The sequence below is a fragment of the Vanessa tameamea genome, chromosome 15 (assembly GCF_037043105.1).
Source record: "Vanessa tameamea isolate UH-Manoa-2023 chromosome 15, ilVanTame1 primary haplotype, whole genome shotgun sequence".
Classification (NCBI taxonomy): domain Eukaryota; kingdom Metazoa; phylum Arthropoda; class Insecta; order Lepidoptera; family Nymphalidae; genus Vanessa; species Vanessa tameamea.
In genome coordinates, this window is record NC_087323.1 from 523592 (window position 1) to 547242 (window position 23651).

At 40.4% G+C, this 23651-nt stretch overlaps 2 protein-coding genes across 2 annotated transcripts; both read right to left on the bottom strand.

Moving 5' to 3' along the window:
• Positions 1-368: 368 nt before the first annotated feature.
• Positions 369-17733, bottom strand: LOC113396532 (tRNA (32-2'-O)-methyltransferase regulator THADA). Its single transcript, XM_064217197.1, has 27 exons — positions 17362-17733; positions 16905-17079; positions 16033-16266; positions 14765-15026; positions 14135-14316; positions 13717-13916; positions 13243-13427; positions 12613-12803; positions 12249-12429; positions 11798-11953; positions 11250-11464; positions 10767-10881; positions 8728-8873; positions 7638-7802; positions 7414-7545; positions 7256-7331; positions 6744-6925; positions 5222-5363; positions 4855-5097; positions 4620-4772; positions 4378-4503; positions 4185-4288; positions 4015-4099; positions 3178-3350; positions 2020-2786; positions 900-1183; positions 369-737 (listed from the first exon to the last, which is right to left on the bottom strand). Exons 1-27 carry the CDS (start codon positions 17462-17464, stop codon positions 465-467), a joined length of 5250 nt encoding a protein of 1749 aa, XP_064073267.1. The 5' UTR covers positions 17465-17733; the 3' UTR covers positions 369-464.
• Positions 17734-20026: 2293 nt separating this feature from the next.
• Positions 20027-22549, bottom strand: LOC113396539 (uncharacterized). The gene is made up of 2 exons (XM_026634514.2): positions 20895-22549; positions 20027-20284 (listed from the first exon to the last, which is right to left on the bottom strand). The coding sequence occupies exons 1-2, from the start codon at positions 22507-22509 to the stop codon at positions 20139-20141; spliced, it is 1761 nt and encodes a 586-aa protein (XP_026490299.2). The 5' UTR covers positions 22510-22549; the 3' UTR covers positions 20027-20138.
• Between the last annotated feature and the right edge of the window lie 1102 nt (positions 22550-23651).

A 23651-nucleotide genomic window follows, 5' to 3' on the forward strand; every position in this document is an offset into this window, starting at 1 on the left:
TATATACTTTAAGAGCTGAGATGGCATAACTCGTTCTCAGATGGCGTTTCAAATCCACGTGTACTAGTAAGTTGTGTAGTAGTGGAACAAGCTCCAATCTTTCTTTAGCAGATTACATACGTTTATTGAGTTCTTGTATTCTTTATACAGTATTCGATAATTTTGTGCACGCCATAGGAATGGCGAAACCGAAACAAGTGCCCTGTCCTCTACCACTTTATAATAAGATGTAATTGGAAATATGTTTTTGAAGATTGTTGGTGGAAATGATGGAAGCCAAGTTAAAACTAATGTGATAAACATTAAAATCGTTTATTTGTAAATAAAATTCTTTTATTATTAAATTATTTTATTTATGTTAAAATACCCCGTCAAAGAGGACGTTGTGTACATTAAAATGCAAAATAATTGATTAATTATTAAATAGAAAGTATGAACTATTTACAACAATTGGTACGTGGCTCTTATTGAGTAGTCTTTAACGTATCGGCGAAAATCTTCACTTTAGGGTTTATTTCTCCTTCGTAACCTCGAATTGACTTTTCGAACATAATTAAATTGTCGCCACAGAGGTTTTCGAACGTCTCTCTATAATTTTTCACATGTATGAGGTCATATATGTATTCGCAGAGGTTTTTCTCGTCGCATATTTCTTTTATTCTCCGCGCACAATCGCGCGCCCAAAAAGTTTCTTCGAGATAAATATTGTACCTCTCGTTTTGATCAAACACACGAGTCTGAAAATGAAGGACACAAATACAGTCGCTCCGAAGTCGGAACACAATTACGGAGAGTATCGGTAGTACACCTTTAGGCGCGCCCGCACAGAGTAATGGAACGCGGGTAGACGTCTGGCGAATCGGAAATTCAAATCGAGAACTCGACCGGCCGCGACTCACCTGCTCATCGAGTGCATCGCTGGCGCACACCTCGGCCTTCCAGTCCAGCAGCGCCAGCGCCGCCAGCCGCCGCACGTCGGCGCACGCGCGCAGCGCCGCCCTCGCGGCCAGCGGCGCCCCGGGGGCCCGCGCGGGGAGCGGCGCCCCGGGGGCCCGCGCGGGGAGCGGCGCCCCGGGGGCCCGCGCGGGGAGCGCCAGCGCCGCCGCCGCGCGCGCGCGCAGCGCCTCCTCGTCGTCGTGCAGCGCCGCTACGGCGCAGCCCCACCACGCCGTCAGCACCGAGACTGCGGCGCCAATGTATACATATGTGTATCTCAGATTTAGGCGAGGCGGTGTATAGTTCGAGGGGAACGAGAAGTCAGAAATCGCCGATAAAGTAGAGCAACTGTCTGCATTAGTTGGAGTATCGGGTGCCACTGTTTGAGAGTTCTACGCGATTATCCTGCCAATCGTGACAAAAGTGAGTACAAGATTACCGAGAATGCTTAAGCCGCCTCGACGCGTCTGAGTACTGTTTGCAGATGTTTGACCCTCCATGATTTCGGAGTGAATAATGATCGGATATGAAACATGAGTTTATCACTTCTGCTACTTTCTGTTTGATTTTAATATCTACTAATTCAATAGCACCGAAATGTAATTGCGCAAATAAATAAACATAATTATATAAAACATAATTTTATCACTTTTCACACATTTGTTTATACTTCTACGCATTCTATTCTTGAGAATTCCTAATATTCCAAAATAAGTTTAAAGATATCACCCCAACGAGGAAAATACCTAAATAACTTTTTCTAACAGTCAGATAAAAAATAGCACTCAAAATAATCGTCAAATTTTAGCACGATATCAAGCTCAACCCGCCTGTATAAAGAAACGCTGGAGTATTTCAATATAGCGATATTTTTTGGCTTTACGTATATACGCCCCATAAAAACCTTTCGTCACTACCGAATCATCAAACATTTGAAGGGGTTCACTTAAAACCCCTCTGATGTGCTAGAATATATTTTTTCTTTCATTTTCTGTCCTTACGTTAAATTTAGCTATATCTGACGCCAGAATAAACATAGATCATTCGTATAAATGTTCCTAATAATATAACATTTGGACTTACATTGCTCCTCTTCACTGAGACTTTTCAAATGAATATCCAGCAACGGAAACATTTTCAGACTGTTCTCTAGAAACTCTACGACCACCGTCCTCGTTTCGTCGTTGTTGTGAGGCAGGCTGCACGAGAAGATCACATTCATCGCTTTCACGAGCTTTGACTCGTTGACGTCACCGGCCGCCATTTTGGCGCATAGGAAGTTACACAAGTTGCCTAGGTAGAAATGCATCAAATTCTCATGTTCGTTGTCAATGTAGTAGAGAAGTTTGTCAACGACAAAGTCGTCCGAAATGTCGTCGTCTCGGTCCATTTTTGTTTGTATTATAATCTTTGCCGTGTCACGTTTCAGAGTTAATAGTTTCAAGCACTTTTGGGTGCACTCCAAGTATTTGCTAGATTTTAAAATTCGACATAAGCTTCCCGTGTATGTTGAGTCGCTTTCGAACATTTCCAATCCGCTGCATATTTCACGTAAATGTTCCTGCAAACTATTTTCAACTTCGAAAACTCCGTGAAGTATTAGGAGATAGTTTAAAGCACTTAATGTAACTTCGTAGCACTCGTGTGCGAGACATTTATAGACGAACTGACGAATATCATTGTTTTTTTCATATCTGTGTAAAATGATGAGTCGTAAGTACGCAGCGTTAGCTAAACACAACTCTCTCCCAGGGTTTATCTCGTTTTTGCTTCCGGTTCCTTTGAAAATAAGGTTATTCAGAGTGATTTGGATTTTGTTAATAAAATCTTCTTCAATTAATCCGTCGAATCTGGAACAACGTGTACCCTTAATAAAATCTTATATAAAGTTGTAGATATCTTTTCGAAGCATGAACAAAGAAAGGTATTTCGTATTGACTAGTTATTATCAGTAGCGGTACTGACAAACGACTTACAAACGTTGAACGCTATTGGATGTGGTTATTTGCTGCATATTTCCATATGTAGGTTGACTAACACCAAATTATAAATTCGAGTCTACTTTTTTTAACTCATTGGGATAAGACAGCTGTCAAATAAAATAAGAAATATAATAATATAACCATTTCAATGAATGCGGCCTGCAAACACATATTCCTAGCACCTGACTCACTCGTTCGTGTGTCTTGAATTGCGAACTGGTAATAGATTTATTGTTGATACAAATAACCGAGCTCTCACCTCCATATAAGAATATTAATCATCTTAATATACTCGTCGGCTATAGGGTAGCAGGCCAGACCTCCTACACTTTGTCGGAGGATCCAACTCGACTGCTCCACGAGCTGCAGCAAGCGGGTCTTGGACTTGTCTATTGCGAGCTTGTCTGGTTTCGCTTCCAACAGTTTTATTAGCTGGAAGTTATTTAAACTATAATTTGCTTTTCGTATATTGGATTACATTAATCAAAATAAAATATTCTTTATTCAAGTAGGCTCATAAAAGCATTTAAGCTTTGGAATCGGCACGTATGCTGTGCACGCAGGCAGTATCGTATTAAATGGAAAGCTACCACCGGTTCGAAAAGTAGAATACACCAAGAAGAACCGGCAAGAAACTCAGTAGGTACTCTTTTTCTTTTAATTACAGAGTATAGAGTAGTATGCCATATCTATTAATGTTTTATTGGCATGAGCCTTAAATTTTTTTAATGGGCCAAGTTAAAACTAGTCGTGGAACCTTATTATAGGAACGAATACTGTCCCAGGAAGACTGTATTAACTTTGTGGAGTCGGAAATTTGGTATTATTAGTTCACCTTTACTTTCCTCCTCCTGTACCTAACCAAAGTATTGAAGACGGCTGGTACATACGAAAATCTTTAAAGTAACGCTCATACCGACATAATCCCAGGTTTTGAATGGTGCCTTCGTTTCTGATATATTTGTGTTTTTAAATTCTTCTATGTCTATTCTACGATGAACGAACTAGTTCTAGAAGTCGAGTAACGTTCAGCACGGTCAGCACTTCGACGGACAACCCGACTTAAAACTTGTCGCTTGCTCAGTGTTAGGCTCACCTGTAGCAATATTCCGTGACAGTAGTTCCTTTTGATTTTCATATCGCTCAGCAATCCGTACATTTCCTCGATATGGGGGATATACCTAAAAATATTTCCAGTCGGATCATAAATTCGATTCGATAGAATCAAAAGTGAATACGAACGAGCTCCAATCGCAGAGCACTGACCGCGCGGCGCCGAGCGCGGCGGGCGCGGCGCGGGCGGCGGCGCGGCGCGTGGCGAGCGCGGCTCCGCGTGCGCACGCGCGCACCAGCGGCGCGAACGCGGCCAGCTGCAAGGGCGGCTCGGGTGGGTGCTTTGTCTGCTTTGAGGTAAGCTAGTGCTAGTGCTAGTGCTAGTGCTTCTGTACTATCGCGTTACCTTCAGGTTGGAGACGGTCCCTTCGAGCGAGGAGGGGTATAACCTGGCCAGCAACAGCAAAATTGGGTATAGAGATGGACGCAGCAATCTCTCTTCGTTGTCATCGTGGACTTCTTTTAGCTTTTCCTGCAAAAAAAGAATCGTTTACGTCACGGGAAACGTAATGTTGTTAAGGAAAGAGACAAACATATGAGCCCTCCACGGATATCAAACTAGTAATAGTGAACACTTAATTTACTCACGAGCATGAAATCATAAAGTTTCGGATATTTTAGGAAGAATATCCGCCCGGTCATCCGGTTCCGCACGCACAAATTCTCCGAGTCTTTATTGCGTTGAACCCCAAATATGCGCACCATCAGTGCGCTGAACAGCAACGTGGCCGAATTGCGCTCCTGAAGATATCGAAATACAGTCTTTTAAAGATGTGGTAAAAGATGCAGAGTGCTCCCACAACTGTCGACAAGTGACACGCACGAGCCACGTGCGGCGCTCGAAGCCCTGCAGCGCCAGCAGCAGCGCGTCGGCCGCGCAGGGCGCGCCGCGCTCGGTGACGCCGCGGTCGCGCAGCAGCGCGCGCAGCACGTTGAGCGCGTGGCAGCGCGTGCGCGCGGCGGCCGCGTCGTCGGCGCCGGCGCCCGCCAGGCGCAGCAGGCGGCCCGTGCACGCCTCGAAGCCGCCGGGGCTGCCGTGCACCTGTAGCTCCGTTATCACCAGCGCCTGGAATCGATCGGCTGGTGCTCATTTTTTGTTGGATTTTCCATACTTAGTAGGAACCCGAACACTTTACGACGCCGTCCGACGTCACCTCCGGCGACCGCTCTCGCAGGGGATCGGCCCGTACCTGTATCATGAAGGGCAGCCCCGCACTGCGACGGGTGGAGCACAGTCTCCGGTCGGGGTCTCCGCTCTCGATGGACGACAGCAACTCTTCCAGCCACAGTTTGGGCAACGAATTAAATTCGGGATTCCGACTTCGCCATAAACTGAAACATATTTTTTTTATGCTATAGGTGGCAAACGAGCAGGAGGCTGCGAGGCTGAAAATGCCTTAAAAATCGCGTTTGTGGATTTTCGGATATCTAGGTGGTGCCGATGGTGAACTTCGGATCACACACAGCACACCTGCTTTAGTATTAATCCAAACAATTCCTCAGAACATTCCCGAAGAGTAAAAGAAGCAAAGTGATCCAACATCTCTACGCAAAGCCAAAAGATCAAGCAGATCGAAAAGCCCTTAATAGTCGATAATTCGAGCCATTCTGACCAAATTTGCGCCTTGTATACTGGTATAGATGTACGGTTTTGCTTTGTTGAGCATAATAAGCTTTTTAGATGCCAATTTGGGTTTATCTTACAATTGAGCACGGAACTGAACAAAATTCGAAACATTAATGGCAAGTGTTCCGATACTAACTGTGGCAGCAATGGGAATGTTTTCGAATCGCGGGCACACTACGAAAGGTGAGTTACATATAATACAAACAAATAATATTAACGCGAAAACTTGTGTCTTTTTGGGTTCTGATTGGACTTTGTTTTACAAAGACTTGATTTTCAGACACAAGTTTCCGGTTTTACGCATTCCCGATAAATCTTAGAACTGTCTGTTATCAGGTGTACTGTGCCAACGGTACTGTGTCAAAAGTCCGCAAGGCATTGAATTTTTGCCGATTTCCAACAAGTCATTGATATAGAGAAGAAACAAAGTAGGAGATAGTACGCAGCCTATTCTATCCTAGTATGGAACACTAGAATTGACGAATTTTAAGTCAGAGCATACATCGTCTAATGTCAATAACGACTTTGATACTTCGTTCTGGCAAAAAGCTGGTGATTCAGTTGCATAATTTCCCGGGAAGGCCATAGGAAGGAAGCTTCGGAAGAACGGCTTTGTACTATACGCGATCGAAGACCTTGACTATGTCCAGACTGGCTGCAAATGCCTCCCCTTGGACTAAACTGCTTCCACCCATTTGTGTCAGATAAACTAGAAAATCACTGGCTGAGCTACCCTGACAGTAACCGTACTTGCGGTCGTTAATCAGGTGGTGCTCCTCTAGGTAACGCAGGAGCTGTCAGTTAATAATGGACTCCATTATCTTGAAGAAGATGGAGGTGATGGCTATATTACAATGAAGCAGCTAAAAATATCGATGCCTTACAACAACATCGTTTTAAATAGAAAATGAGACACTGTTTACGTAACAATATACTTCTTCATCTTTACTTAAATTTAGGAATGCTCAATAGTAGTTATACATATATTTTTAAGCGGAAACTAATGTGATAAATGCATTGCCAAAATGAATTTAAAATTATTAAAAAAAAATTGAAATTCAATCATCATTCAAATCATTTCATACCTCGTTAACATCCTCGTAAAGCCGACATACACTTGTTCGAAGGCCCCCCTATGCTTGGTCTCGGTGAGCAGGGTTGTGAACATCTCTCCCACTTGACGCACGAGTGTGGAACGGAGGGCCGCGGGTTTGAACTCATCGTGGGTTAACGCTTGGGTTACTAACGTACTAAGGATTAGAGACACCTGCGGTATTTATTTTTAATTACTGTATTATACTAATTGTAATAATCATTAATGAGATTCAAACATATAAGTTTTGAGTAACAATGACGGGAAGCCTTTTTTGTAAACATACATAAAACAACATATTAAATTATATATATATTTAGTATGTCGGCATCATTTCAATTAAAACAGATTTCAAACTATTAGAAAACGCCAATTGGATCTGTTAATATTTGTTAAAGAAAGTCTCGGTTTGAATGATAGCAAGGTCAGATATACACGTATAGGATACACAAGAGCTGTTATACATATTTATATAATTTTCTCTTAAATAACAACGACAGACACCTCTTTGATCGATCTCCAAGCACAGAGCAGGACCATCTGCGCAGTGACTTCGTGGCCATCTTCGAGTGGAATGTGCCTGCAAAAGGATGATGATATTTGACACGATACTTTAATGCTTCTGGGAGTCGATGTACGGCGTGAGCATGGCAATAAGTCACCCCATGTGTCCCGCGGTGGGCAAGTGGCCCTCGGGCGCGGCGCACGTGAGCACGGCGCGCACGCTCGCGCACACGCGCACGCACGCGCTCAGCACGCGCCGCACGCTGCGCACCCACCGCTCCTGGACGCCGCTGCCGGAGCGAAAGAATCGGTGACACGGGCGGCGAGCGAGCGAGACGGACGATACGGCGCGCTCCGCGCTAGAGCGAGACGCGCTACTCACTAGGGGCTGACCACCTGCACGCCGAGCGCGATGCAGTGCAGCACGCCGTACATGGGCGCCCGGCGCGCCCCCAGCACGAGGCTGCGCTCGCACTCGCCCAGCTGTCCCTCCAGCTCGTCCAGCAGGGTGGTGAGCAGAGACAGTTTCACGTTGTTGGGTATGTTACTGGAAAATAGCGATAGATGAGCCGTGGGACACCCGGTCGGAACGAAGTTGCGTTCGCTGTATATTATTTTTATGCAGTGGCGGACTAAGCCCGCCAGAGGCCCGAGGCGGCAGAGGCGAATGAGGCCCCTAGCTTTAAAAAAAATGTAGTTTTACAAGCTTTTGATCAGTTTACATTTGTGTGTATAAATAAGTTTTTATGTTAATTTGAAAAAGTCATATCCGTTCGCGATCCGTTAATACATACTAATAAACTATTAAATATCAACGTAATTAAATGTAATATATATTAAATGAGGCCAATGTTTATTTTTAGACGTAACTAAAGATAAATGTAGTCGTACAAGAGAGAATTATTTGCACTTCATTCATTCAGGGATTCCCGGGGAAGTTTCCGCTATAAAGACGGGGATTCCCCCAGCGTATTGGACGCGTTCAGCGAAGTTAAAAGAATATTAGTACCGCGTATATCTAGATGGCTGTAGAGTGTAGTGTTTTGATCTTGATGAAATTATGTAGGTACTAAGCACATTTTTAAAGTCTTTTTTAGGATTTGATCAGCAAAATTCGGATACATTTGGGGGCCCCCCTAAGACTGGAGCCCCGGTGCGAGCCGCCCCTTCCGCCCCCCTGTTAGTCCACCTCTGCGTTTATGTTTATGTCGAATTAGGCGTGGTCAAGAGATTTTTTAAAGGGATTATGAGCCAAATACTTATCAGTTACTTAAACACAAAATACGGTACGAAGGTATAGTCTCATAAAAAGGATTATTTTCCAACATTTGAAATACCAGGTTATGTTAGTTAAATACAGTTATTTATATCCTACCTGAAAGTCAACGAGTATTAGCTCCACGCTTTTTTATCATCTGTATCATCTCGTGTTGAATAATCTACTCTTATTAAATAACTCAGTTTCGGCTCACCTGTCAGTACCCGGTAGGATATTCTCCGGCAGCACGCTCCTGAGCAACTTGAGCTTGTAGACGGCGGTCACGCAGTCCGTGGGCTTCACGGACGAAGCTTCCGCTAAGATGTCTTTGAGCTCGAGACTTGTGCTGTATTTTTTAGACTGAAATGTAATATAGATTATAATGCAGGGTCGTTAGCTGAGAGAGTTCAAACCTTTTTAAATCCATTTTCTAAATTTAATATGTAGTTATTTCAGTTTGAAAACGCGATTGAAACCAGATTTACATTGAACAGGTTAAATCCGGTTTGCAATGAGCGAATGGAAGCATACATAGCACATAACCTGACGAAGTTGAGCACAGCAAGTGGAGAAGTCGTTTCTTTCAAGCCGGCAGTTCTTTCGGAAGTAGAGGACTTCTACGGCCGGTTATACGCACCGCATGCATCTCGACCTGATCCCGAAAATGAGGATCCTAGAGCTACATTAACACGCCATTTCACCGAAGACCTGCCAGAAGTCAGAATTGGCGAAATCGAGATTGCTCTTAAACAGCTTAAAAATGGAAAAGCCCCTGGAGAGGACGGGGTTACAAAAGAGTTATTGAAAGCAGGAGGTAAACCGGTACTGAGGTTACTCCAGAAGCTTTTTAACTTTGTCCTCTTCGAAGGGAGGACTCCAGAGGCGTGGAGCAGGAGTGTGGTCGTCCTGTTCTTTAAAAAGGGAGACAAGACCCTGCTGAAGAAATATCGACCCTTATCCCTACTGAGCCACGTCTATAAGCTGTTTTCAAGAGTGATCACGATCCGTCTTGCCCGAAGATTCGACGAATTCCAACCCCCGGAACAAGCCGGGTTTCGGATCGGATACGGCACCATAGACCACATCCACACAGTGCGGCAGATTATACAGAAGTCCCATGAGTATAATCGGCCCCTGTGTCTTGCATTCGTGGACTATGAGAAGGCCTTTGACTCGGTTGAAATCTGGGCTGTTCTGGAGTGGAGCTGGAGCGTTGCCAAGTTGATTGGCGATACATCCAAGTGATGACTTTTCTCTACGAAGCCGCTACCATGTCCGTCCAAGTACAGAATCAGCAAACAAATCCCATACCATTGCATCGAGGAGTGAGACAAGGGAACGTTATTTCCCCCAAATTGTTCACTAATACAATGGAGGACATGTTCAAGACGCGGAACTGGAAAGGGCGTGGCAACAACATCAATCGCGAGTACATCTCTCACTTGAGATTCGCAGACGACATCGTCATCATGGCAGAAACGCTGCAGGACCTACAACAAATGCTGAATGAGCTGGCTGATTCTTCTATGCGAATCGGCCTACGGATGAACTTGGATAAAACCAAGGTAATGTTCGATGAACATGTTCTACCGGAACCGATTGCGATACACGGTACCGTCCTCGAAGTTGTTGAAAAATATGTCCACCTCGGGCAGACATTGCGATTATGTAGAAACAACTTTGAGGACGAGGTGAATAGAAGAATTCGGCTAGGTTGGGCAGCATTTGGGAAGTTATGTCAAATCTTCACATCGTCGATCCCACAGTGCCTTAAGACGAAAGTCGTCAACCAGTGCGTCCTACCCGTCATGACATGAGGAGCCGAAACGTGGACACTCACGACAAGGCTGGTCCACCAGTTTAAAGTCGCTCAGCGTGCTATGGAAAGGGTTATGCTCGGCGCTTCTCTGAGGGATCGCGTCAGAAATGAGGCAATCCGTCAGAGAACCAGTCATCGACATAGCCCACCGGATTAGTAAGCTGAAGTGGCAGTGGGCCGGCCATATTTGTCATAGAACCGATAACTGTTGGGGAACGTGTTTTAGAGTGGCGACCGCGTCTCGGCAAATGTAGTGTAGGACGTCCTCAGGCGCGGTGGAGTGACGATTTGCGCAAGACGGCTGGCAGGAGGTGGATGCGAGTTGCCGAAGAAAGAGCAAAGTGGCGTGTATTTGGAGAGGCCTATGTCCAGCAGTGGACAAATATGGGCTGATGATGTGCACACATAAGTCATCATCACCAAAACGTCCTCACCTTTATCATGTCCACGGGACACTGACACAGCAGCTCCAGCGCCAGCGCCTTATTGTTCTCGTAGCTGTCCCCGAGGTGATACAGAAGTGTTTCTATTTGATGATATTGCCATCTCCTACAAATATTTCCTGAGGATTAGTAATAGTTTGTTGCTGTCTTGGTAAGATGATTTTGATCTTCTAGAACGCGGCTGGGTAGGCGAATAAAAATGCCAGGATAACAGATATTCGATAAGTACAAAATTAGCAAATCAAGATATTGATTTGAACCCGTGACCTTGGGGCAAATACTCGTTCATTACTCGCTTTTTTTAACGCAGGGGAAACTTTCAGAAAGGTACACGCGTATCTCTAAGGTCCACCCCACTTACATGAGACTCTTCACTAATAATTATCGCCTAGCCGCTGAATTTGAAGATTAGGAGCTGCTTAACTTATGTTAGGCCCACGCCAGAACTTTTCCGAGAACCGAACCGAGACTAACCGGACGTATCCGCGCATGGTGAGGCCGGCCGTCCACACAAGTAGTTGCAGCGCCACGTACCGCCGGCTGTAGTTGGCGCCTTGTAGCAGGCTATCGTAGCAGAGTTCTTCCAGCCGATCGATAAACGTCAAGTAATATTGACTCTTATTGTCTGCCTCGGTAGGGTCGTTTTCACGTATCAGAGCACCGTAGCTGCTTTCTAGACGCTTTATGAACTGGAAAATAAATTCGAAAATTATATTGAAGGTTTTTGGAAAATACGGTTATTGCGTTGCCTTCTTTCATCGTTGTGATTGAAGATAGTTTATGTTTAATGATATAGGCTACCCTGGATTTTATTTCAACGTGGCCGGGAACCTTCCCTTGTGACTCTAGTAATAAAAAAATGTATCTACTCGAACTGAAATTCCTTTATTCAATATAGAAGCATTACGTTTACTTATTTATTGTTGAATTAAACACTACTGGCGGTACAGAACATACCCTGACCTGAGAAGAACCGGCAGAAGAAATTCAGCGGGAAAAATACATAATAAATGTATAATTACCCTTTTTAAAATGGAAAGCATTAGTTGCCTAAAATGCGGCTGCTGAGCATTGATGTTGAACTTCAGGAACCAGAGGACGAGGTCCAGTTCGTCCTTCGTAAATATTTCTGTTGACTTCGGAGACTCCACTATAAGAGATATGCATAATATTCGGTTCTGGAAGAAAAAATAAAGACATATCATTGAACACATGTTTATCTATGACAATGGTAACCAAGTGGTCTTGGTCTATATTGACTCCCCGGGGGTCGACAGCCTACAAGGGGTCCATGTGAGCAAAAATCTAATTGGGATCCTGGAGATGAACGGGGTCTATCGCATTAACTCGTATTTAAGCATGTGCCTCAATTTTTATTTTTTTACCTAACCGACCACCAACGATACTAAAGTCAAAATTGGGTAGTCATTAAGGTCGGCTAAAAACTACTAACGGACTGACGCGAAGTCTCACCTGTTCGCTGCAGTCCACGGCTGCTTGTTCTAGCAACTCGTAGGAAAGCACCCCCTTCCAGCACCCCTCTGTGTCTTCCTGGACGCCCCCCACACGCTGCAGCCCCCCCGCTCGCCGCAGAGCCGACACTCCCACCAGCAGGTTCCGGGTCTGCGCACGCGACGACTGGATGCGCGGTAAGCTGTGGGGGGACACGCTGCGTGGGTCAGAGTTTTAAAGATTTTTTTTTTCATTTTTTTACATTGGAAATGTATATGTATGATTCTCTTCTGATTGATGATATTATGGAAATTTTGTAGAGGTAGTAAATGTTGATGGCTTTACAGATTTACATGAATTTGCTATTTATTTTTATGGTACCTACATATGGTCCATGAGGTCGCTGTTAAGTTTCAAAGCGAGTACGAGTAGATTTTCTAGAATGTTCAGGACGGAGGAGTCCACGGCGTCGTCGTTGACGTGACTCAGGATCGGTTCTATCCACTGCTCGAATATAACATCGGTACTGGCTGACTGGATATGCTTCTGGAGCAGCGTCTCCAGAGCCGTCGTTGCCTGGCAAAGCGATCATCGAATGCAGGGTTACTGGCGAAATGCAGAATTATAAAGTACTGAAAAGAACCGACAAGAACAACTTTAGTTAATCTTCTTATCAAATGCCGTCAATTGATTTAGACTGGAGCTCCTAGTATCGCTTAGACATGCAGAGCTCACAGCGTAAAGAAAAGCTATCAGCGGGCTACTCGCAAAGTGCCGCTTTTTTCATAGTCATTTCATTGGGTTGTTACATTTATTTATACGTTTTTATGCTTGGTCTGTTCCGTATTTATTTTAATGTTGCTAGTACATGTACATACATATGTAGGGTACCAGGAATGTATTGTGCATTTTTATTATAAATAGATATATAGACTTTGCAGACAAAAAACAGACGGTCGTCACATGGCTGTTTTATGAATTCACGTATGCGTGTCGCATGAGCGGCGCGACTCACGGCGGCCTGCACGGGCTGCGCGCGCAGCGCGGCCAGCAGCGCGGCGCGCACGCCGGCGCCCGCCCGCAGCGCGCGCTCGGCGCCCAGCTCGGCGCCCAGCGCGCACACGCCCACGTAGAAGCTCCTGCGCTCCCTGTCCAGCGCCCCCAGCTGCGCCACCAGGGCGTCCAGGACCTCCTCGTTGCCTGGACCGTGCCATTCGACATCGAACAGAGCGAGTATTATTGATCAGTGATAACTTCGGAATGATGATTCATAGAACTAAGCATATGAGTAATAACTGCATAATCTCCGGTCGCTCTTTACCCCCTTCTACGACAGCGGTGACTGTTTCCAGAAAAATACAAAAACCGATTTTTTTACGTTCGACTTCAAATAGTTTACTCCGCTCCATTTCCGTTCGGATCTATGCGAGCGATCGGAACCTTAGCGGATGGATGGCAGCGAGACGGCAGCGAGACAGCGGGGGCCTACCGTCGCGGCGCTGCAGGTCGGCGCGGCGCACGAGGCGGCGCAGCGCCAGCGCGGCGGCGTGCTGCACGGCGTCGGCGCCCGCCTCCAGCGCGCCGCACAGCCACGGCACCGCCAGCGCCAGCAGCGCCGCGCCCGCGCCCGCGCTCGCGGCCGCCAGCGCGCGGCTCACGCCGAGGCTCACGGCCGCGTCCCACGAGCGCCTGCCGCCGTCGGGCGCCGAGCGCGTCGGATTGGATATCGAGGTGGGGAAGGTGAGACCTTTCTCCCTTCACGGGGAGTTCTCGTTATGGAGAGAGTTGTCTCCCCATGAAGAGAAGGGAAGGTTTCGCTTAGTAGTGGACGTTCGAGGAGCCGCTACGCATATTTCAATTTTTAAACTTTTTTACAATCAAGTAAAAGATTATTAAACTATACGAACCTCTCGCCTATTTCCAGTATTTTTTTGGTGATTTTGATGATAGCCGGTTCTCCGGTGGGAAGTTCCACTTTTAGCTTATTTGTGGGTATGACGGTGACAAGCGCAGAGTAAATGCATAGTTTGGCGGATTCGTCGGACAGAATATCTTTGAAATTGTCATCGTTGTGTCCCGATTCTAATATCTTTAATAAAATAATTTAATCATTTAGTTTTTTTGTTTTATAATATACACACATTGAAAATTCTCGTTGCACATAAACTGTTATTTTTTTCCGTCGGATATCAATCGGATGTATCGATACTTCTCTATTTTTTATTTACTTCTGTCACGCATTTTAAGCCAAAGTCAAAATTCTACATTCTCATACAATATATAAGCGTTACACTTGCTTATTAATAGTCAAAAATATACAACCGGTCCGGAAATAAACACTTCGGACCTGAGAAAAATCGTCGAAAGAAATTCCGCGGGCTTTTTAAATTTTGTTATAGTCATATTTTACGATTATTATTTTTATACACTAATAAACATTATATTTCCGTTATTTCAAACAGCCTGGCAATCATCTCATTCCCAAGATATGCAATATTCAACAAAAAGTTTTTACTTTAATATAACATAAAACTTACGTCAATCCAAGAGTCGGAATTGTTCTCCAAAACATGCGTCGACACATATAGTAATCCACAGACTGATTTGGTGTCCATCGGCGCGTCTTCGTCACATATTAGATACTTTAGGCTGATTCTTATGTCTCCAAATAATGCGATTAAGTTTGATGTATTCTCTTCTCTTATTTTTTGTATTATGTGCAATAAAAGTCTTAGAGTTGAATGAACTAAAGTAAATATTTCGTTTTTCTCCGTAGGCGCTAAAGCTTTGCTGTCATCACTAGAAAAAATAGAGGTGAGTGAGTCGCAATCGGATATTTATTCACTCAATATAATACAGCATTACCAGCATGGTATGGCTTTGAATTTGATGTGTGCGAATTGGTAAAGTTTGACAAAACTTTGCACAACGTAAGGAGCCTTGGTGGTTAAGCAATAAATTATGTTAATTTAGATCAATGAAGTCCAGGTAAGAATTGTAAGAGCCAATGAGGCAAACAACAGTGGAATTGATAATGTGGTAAATAAATTCAGAACTACCGAGTGAAATAATTTTGTTCATAACAAGAGAACAGGACCATTTAGAGCACGGAGTTACATCATTTACTTCCCTATATTATATTTTAATGGTTTTTATATTGATACTAGTTTTAGCTCGTGTTTTAGAGGTGGGGGCTTGTAGGTTTTAGGTATAAAAAAGCCTGTGCATTGTGTCAAATTTCATCGAATTTGGTTCAGTAGTTTTGTGCTAATAGCAGTACAGAATGACAGAGTTACTTTGGCATTTATAATATTCATGAAGATTATTAAATAAGCTAAGAGCCGAGATGGCCCAGTAACAGCAGAGATGGCCCAGTGGTTAGAACGCGTGCATCTTAACCGATGATTTCGAGTTCAAACCCAGGCAGGCACCACTGAATTTTCATGTGCTTAATTTGTGTTTATAATTTATCTCGTGCTCGATGGTGAAGGAAAACCTCGTGAGGATACCTGCATGTGTCTAATTTCAACGAAATTCGGACCTTCTCCTCATGGGAGAGGAAGCCTTAGTCGAGCAGTGGGAAATTTACAGGCTGCTAATGTAAATAACCTATCTGTATGTACTTGTTACATGTTAATTAATTTAATCTACATATTTATTTATAATGTTAATTATATTCCATAGAGATCCATTACAACTAAACATAATGCAATTAGATCCAAACATATTAATGACTCCGAGTAAATTAATATTTTTACAGTATTTTATTAGTATTTATTTCCGTAGTATTGAAATAATAACATACCTTAATGTGGAAATACAACAGTATAAACAATTTTTGAAATACTCGGCAAGCTTAATTTCTAAATTTTGTACTGCAGCTGCTCCAGAATGGAAGTTTTCAATGCAGCTTGTCACTTTAGTAATCACATGGACAAAGCTATTATAATCTGTGCATGGTTTATTTATGAGATTATCCAGCTCTTTCGTAAGAAGCTCTGTAAATTCCTTCTGAATAAAATCGTTTTTGGTGACATATCTGAAAATAAATGTTGCTCAATTAAGCAGTATGTATAAAGCATTTGTCGGCAATCATTTCACAACTGCAAAGTAGAGCATATTTCACATTTATGATTGTAAGTTTGCTAAGGTTTGTAATGAGATAAGAATGTTGATTCCTTTGTTAACATAAGAAAATTCAACACCAGATCAAAAAAAATCAAACTAAATTTTATTTTGTAACATAAATTTTAAGCAGATGGGCATATAGGCCACCTTATAGTAATTGGTTACCCATATTTTTAACCATTCCTTACATCCCCAATGCCCTAAAAACCTTGGGAAATGTGATGATATGTGCCTGTAGTTACACTGGTTCACTAACCTTATAAACAGGAACACAACAATACAAAGTATTGCTGCTTGGCAGTAGAATATAGGATGGGGTAGTACTTACAAAGATACATATTTGGTGGTTAAGCCCTACCATCAAGCAAAATTTACTTTATACAAATGTTTTGTAAAATTAGAGAAATGAAAATATATCTTTAATTTGAGTAATAACTCAAAGTAGAATAAGAAGAGGCTGCAGTAGGAATATATTAATTATATTACAAGCATATATTTATATTAGTAATTTAGTTTTTTATAAGTTAAATGAATCATTATTATTTTTACCTTGATATCATGCATTTTGCTGGGTGTTTAATATCAGCTTCTAAATAAACAATAACTAGAAAGTGTACTGTATCATGAGTGCAGTTGTCTTTAATTCTGAACAATATTTGTTTTATTATTGAAATCTGATTTTCAGATTTTGCCTCCAAAAACCCAGCAAAAATTTCATTTTTATCTAAAATAAATAACATAAGAATTATTAAATGTAAATTTTCAATTTATTAAGAACAGATGTTTGTTTCTAAATTTTTAATGCTGATTGATAAATGACACAAACAAATAGCATCAATATGCACTGAAATTGAACTGAACTAGGAATTCAAATATACTTAAAGTAGGCTCTATTGAAAGCAATTTTGACTGATAATTTTACAAGATTATTTTAAGTTTCAAGCACCACTGGACTGGAAAGTATATTTTACTGAGTAGATTAAGTAGTAGATTAAAAATAACTTACTTAGTATTTTTTTATAACAGTCTGATATAACCACTGGATCGAAACAAGTGGTGTTTCTTGTTTTAATATCACTACTACGAATTCTAAGATTGTTTGAATTCATCTTAATTTACAGAATATGTACTGCTTATCTACGAATGCCACATGAGCGGCTTAACATTATTTTTTCTCTTAAAATCTCTCTTAAAGCATAAGCGAATTTTAGTCAATCAGTGAATAGTAAGTGTATGAATGAAGTTTAGGATCATATGAGAGTTTTTTTTATTATGTCACATATAAAACAGTGTAAACACGAGGGGAATCAGCGCTAATTTACAATATGACATTCAAATTTCACGTAGAAAACTTTGTGTATAACCTAAAATAAACATGTACATCTATTGACTTTGACATTGACAATGAAATAAGTCATAAAGTCAGTGTCAGGACAGTTGACGTTCATGCAAAGTTGAAATACAAGATAATCCCCACTAGCCATTAAAAAAATCTCCACATCATCCTAAATCTAATTATGCAATCTAAGCAGTATTTAATCTGAATTATCACAATTCAGATTAAATACTGCTTTAAAGTAAACTCAATGATAATTAATAATATACTAGAAAAATGTATTATTAATCATTAGTAATTTTATTAATAATAAGTAAAATATCATATTACAATACAATAAATACAATAGATTTTTTTATCAGAAGTAATAGTTTTAATTCCTTTTTTCTCTTCCCAATTTCCTACGCTTTGCGGAATTTGCCACTTATTGATGTGTAACCATTAGGCAAAACTAATAGCTGTGAAAAAAGTGTTAATAATTGTAAAATAAACTACTAAATATTTAAGATATTATGATATTACGTGATAAATAATTTGCAAGTAATATTGATTTGTAAATGTTAATGCCAAAGACGAACTTCCGGTTGCTGTCATTTCTCTCATTGCGGGAAGGTTAAAAAATGATCATCATGGCGTCAACTTCGGCAGTCCATTTTGGTGGTAAACTAGTAAAAATTGCAGTGGTTCCTAAGTGTATAAAACTTGTACAACAATATACGATGCGTGCATGTGTGTAAAAAGGTTTGCCATAATATACGAGTAAGTACTTTGTGTTTGCTTATTTGCTATAAACGATTCTCACCACAATCTGAACTGATAAAAGTGGCCGCCTATAGTTCAATGTTCTTGACTTAGTATTATAGAAATTTAACTATTTCAATATTAAATTATATAGTTCTAGTCCTCGGGGCTCCACTATTTTATCAGTTCAAAGTGTGCCACCCTGGATAGTAGCTTATATGTTAGCCCCTTACAATCGAACTCTCTAAGACGAATGCATAACCATGTAGATGTAATTTGATTTAAAGGTGGTATCGATTGAAAGGGGCTAATGCCTTTAACAAAAGTATTATGTAAATATTGTTTCCTAGGTAGGTACTGGGTAGGTCAATTCAAGGTAAACACATTTAATTATTTAACTTTTACAAATTGTTATGTTGATTATTATTAAGCGTTAAATGTAAAAGCTGTATGTACTACCTACTTACAAATTATGATTAACTACTGTCAAGCTGGAGTCAAGATAGCCCAGTCATTAAAATACGTGGATCTTAAAATAAGAACCCGGCCAAACTCCACAGAATTTTTATATCCTTAACTAACGATTATAACATGGTAGAATATGGTCCAAATCTTTGAATTAAATGGAGAGGAGGCCTAAGCCCAGCTGTGTTATATTCACGGGGTTTTACTTTATTTATATATATTTCTTATTATTTTAATAATTGTATTCATTAGTATTCATATATAGATTCTGATATAATAAAATGGTTGAGTAGAACAACACGTGAATCTTAACCGAAGAAAACTCATATAGGTCATGACGCCTCCGAAATCGTACACATCAAATTTCAAAATTCAAAATCAGTCGTTCAAACTAGGGATTCCTAAAGTGCGGCTATCTATACTACAAGCAAAATCTGATTTTGAGGGTTGACGAGTTCGAGAGGAGGACGAGATTTGAAACTTTCAAGATACGTTTTGTTACGTATATCAATATTAATTTGTTATAATTTGGATTCATAATTTGTTAATTACAATTATATTGTTAAATTTTTTTCATCCACTTAACCAATACGCATAAGAAGGAAAATAAAATAGTTTGGGAATCCCTTGTCTTAACACTATAATCACAAATAGACGCTTGAACATTTCCCAAGTCTAAGCGAGTAAGCATGTTCAAAGGGACACTGACACGTGAAGCTCGTCTAAATATTTAACGAGAGATAACCCTAGTTATTTCAAATATTATCAACCGATTTGTCAATTAGCACAGAAAATTTATATTTCCTTGATATTTTTATTCACGATATTGTACTTTTAAATTTAACTTATTTATCGATCGCGACAGCGATCGCGCTTTGCGAAGTACAACTGTTTTTTATATATCTCATTTATAGTTAACCATTAGTTCGAACACGGCGCGCGGCGGTTAAGAAATATAGCGTGAGGTAACCTTTGTGTGTCCTGTGTGTGTGTGTATTGGATCAGTGTGGTGAAATAAGTGCCAAATTTTCTCCTGGAGAAGAGGCGTTTGCTCAGCATTGGAACATTTACCCTACTTGTTGTTATCAGGTTTACAGAAATACTAAATAAAAAAATATTTTTTCAAAAATGATCTGTTCCAATAATCCTTTATTAGATTTAACGAATCACTTTTGTTAATTTGTTATTTACATTAAAATTACTTAATAAATAAATTACTTTAACTACTGTATCACTACGACTTATTCAGTCTTATCAGAAAGCGATGGGATTTCTACTTTATCCGCCTTAATCGGTCCATCTAAGTTTTCTTGAGTATCCTTAGGAATAAAGTTTTCTTCCTTTTGTGCTTCAATGTGTTTCACTACCCCACTGATGTCAATATCGCCTGAAAATAGAAAAATATATAAATATATATTTTTTGACTTGGCACGTTACATTAAACAAATAGTTAGTATTATATAATTAGTAACATATATATTATTGTCACATTTGTTTAATTCACAAAAGTATTTATCTTTAATACGACAATATAAACATTTTTTTTATTGTTACACACGAATATAAACTATGCGATTATAGTAATAAATATAAGTAAATTACATAATAGATTTTTTAACTCCTATAAAAATAAATTAGCACCATTTCCTTCTTATGTTTATTGAATATATTTAGACGGTTATAACGACACATTAGACAATAACGAGAACACACAAAGCACAGAGTTCGAGTTGATATTGTAAGGCAGCACACGACATTTATAATTTTTTTCTTTGTTTAAATACCTGAATATTTGTGCCTAATGTGTTTATAGCACTATTAACTGCGGTCGACACTGTTAATGTTGAACCGTTTACTACGGCTCCTATCGTACCTATGAGACCGTTTACAAAAGTTGTCCACGCTGCCACTAGGAAGATAATTTTCATAGATTTGTTTTAGTTATTTCAATTAATTAAATATAACTTTAATATGGAATATTTTGTACTACAAATTACCTTGATTGCTTGTGTTGACGCCCGGCCGTCCCTTGAGCTCTACTTTTTCTTCACTATTATCTTTAATGATTTCGTTTCTCGGTGTCTCAGGATTCGGTGTTCCCTGTAATCTTTGTACAGCACTTTGTATACCCTTGATGATTGGGTTATTTTGCACAAGTTGCTGAATCGGGCCATTTTGTCCTAGCGGTTGTTGAGCTGGAGCAGATTGAGGTACCGGTTGTGCCTGCTGGTTTGGTACTGGGATTGCATCTGCTTGACTAGCATCTGTTTTATCAGAATTTGTCGAGGTGGGGTTTGTGCTTCCTGCTGATGCAGGTGTTGGATTAGCTGGTGGCTGTGTCTGGGCCTGGTTTGGTCTTTGTATAAATTGTACTATGCTTTGAATAGTATTTGCGAATGGCCCATTATTAGCAGCGGGTGCTGTTGTTTGCTGACCTTGTGCTGCCTGTTGTGAATTTTGTCCAGGATTTATTAGATTTTGAATTTGTTGGATAATAGCCTGTGGCCCCCATGGAGCAGGTGTTGCTTGGGTTACAGCAGTATCAGATTGGGCTCCTGCAGGTACTGTATTTTGACCTTGTGCTGGAGGGTTTTGAACAGTAGTATCTGTTCCTTGATTACTATTCGGTGCGCCTTGAAAAAATGGAATTCCTATCCAATTGTTTTGAATTGTTGTTTGAAAGTTAGTAAAAGCACTTGTTATGTCATTTTGAAAGTTACTCAACCAAGTCATAATAGGATTTGAAGATGCTGGAGCATTAGTGCTCGAGACAGTTGGCGCTAGGGTTGAAGAAGTGGCACCTTGTTGTGATTCGGGATTAGCACTAGTTAGAGTATCTTGTTTAGCAACTTCACCTTCTTCGCTTATTATGGATTTCGTTTTTGCAGTTTCATCTTCCTCTCTAATTATAGTAAGAACTTCAACGCCTTCAGTTAAAGTATCAACGCCAACTTCAAATTTTTTTTGTAAGTTTTGTAACTGTGATTCAACAATTTTAAGTTTTTTCTCAGATTCCTTGATAGTTTGGCTAGAATCAGGATTTAGATTTTTTATAATTGTCTCATTTAGTTTCACAATCTGATCCGTAAAAGTGTGCCTTAAGTTTTGTAAATTATTTTTGATGGCTGGAAGATCTTCATTGTTTCCAAACAGGTTTTTGAAGTTGTGAGATAGCTCCTGAATGCCTTGGTTAAAAATTTTCTTTGTGTCTTCAATTGATTTTTTAATACCAAAAACAGCTTTTTCTTTTTCTCCATAATTTTCAGGATTTTGAGTTTCATGCTCCTGCCGTTGCGGTGGTCCAGGATTGGCTAAGTCGATATCAACCCTTTTAATGATTATACTCTCATCGTCTTTGGGTACATAATCGTTGGAGTTTTCATCTAACACTGTTGGTTCTTCCACGATTTTAACGGGTATATCGACGATGGTTTTCCGGAGATTATTATCTACGTCCTTAACCGTGACTTGGTCTATTAATTCAGGCTCTAAAGCGACATTGTCGAGGTCTACATTGTCGAGATCGTCGAGTTTTTTTTCTGACGAGATGGATGCTGCGCGTACGTGTAATGCGCACACGCAAAGTGTAAGAATGAACGTGTATAATCTCATGGTGGGCTAGCGGACACTGGGCCGGCGTGAGGAGCGTCGACATTTATACTGGGTATAACGGTGCCAGGCACACATGCACCGCGTCTCTGCCGTCGCTAAATGTGTTTGTCATTATTTGTATTTTATACTAGCGCCACAACTCGGTTATACTCAAGCTTTTCTCTAAGCAACTATTAAAGTTTCCATATTAGTTTTAAATAATTTAATGAAACCTTCAAATCAGATTAATAGATGTAATACATTATCTAGTATTGAGGATAATTTCGTATGTTTCAAAGGTTGTAAAACAGTTCTTGTTATAAGATTGGGTAATCTTTTTATAAACGGAAAAACACAAGGTCCTTTGAATCGTGGAACATAAATAAATATCGACGTAAAAAGTTACTTATCCTGACTTGAACGTTATATTATATATTATAAAGGGCAAACTGAACCGGAACCCGTCGGTTGAAATTGAACAAAAAATATAAATTGAACATTTTAAAGCCTAAAAGTGGAAACTCTCTAATGAGATGTATACACTGTTTTTCTGATATCTCTTTACTACTTTCTCCAAAAATAGCCATCATAGAGATAACAAAAATGTTTACAATAATGATGAAATCATCTGTAATCATTTTCTATACATATATATCATCGCTTATGTTTTTTTTTAAAGCAAATCTTTTTATAGGTATTATATACTATGTATTTTAGGGTGACGACGTTTAGAAAGAAACTTTGATAACGCCGTTTGTAGCATTATAAAGAATACTCACTTAACAGTAAATACTAAATAATATTTAACCGATTTCATTATAAATTTTACTGTAGCGAAGCCGATGACAGCTAATCAATTCAAAATATACTTTATTCAAGTAGGCCGGTTTGGAATGTAACTTTGCAAGCAAGATCTTAAGCTTAACAAAAACAAATGTTTTTATTTTTATTTCAGTACTGATCTTAAAAGTTTTTACAATTTTAGGCATTTATAAATACAACGTCTCTTCTATTTACGCAATAAAATAAAAAAAAAAATTGGCGTACATTGTTAATTTGAAAAGCAGTTATTTATGGCAGTGTTCGGGGTCAGGAGTGACAAGAAAGTCTATTCATGTATTCATCTCAACAGAGTTCTCTATATGTTGAGGACTCATTCATCT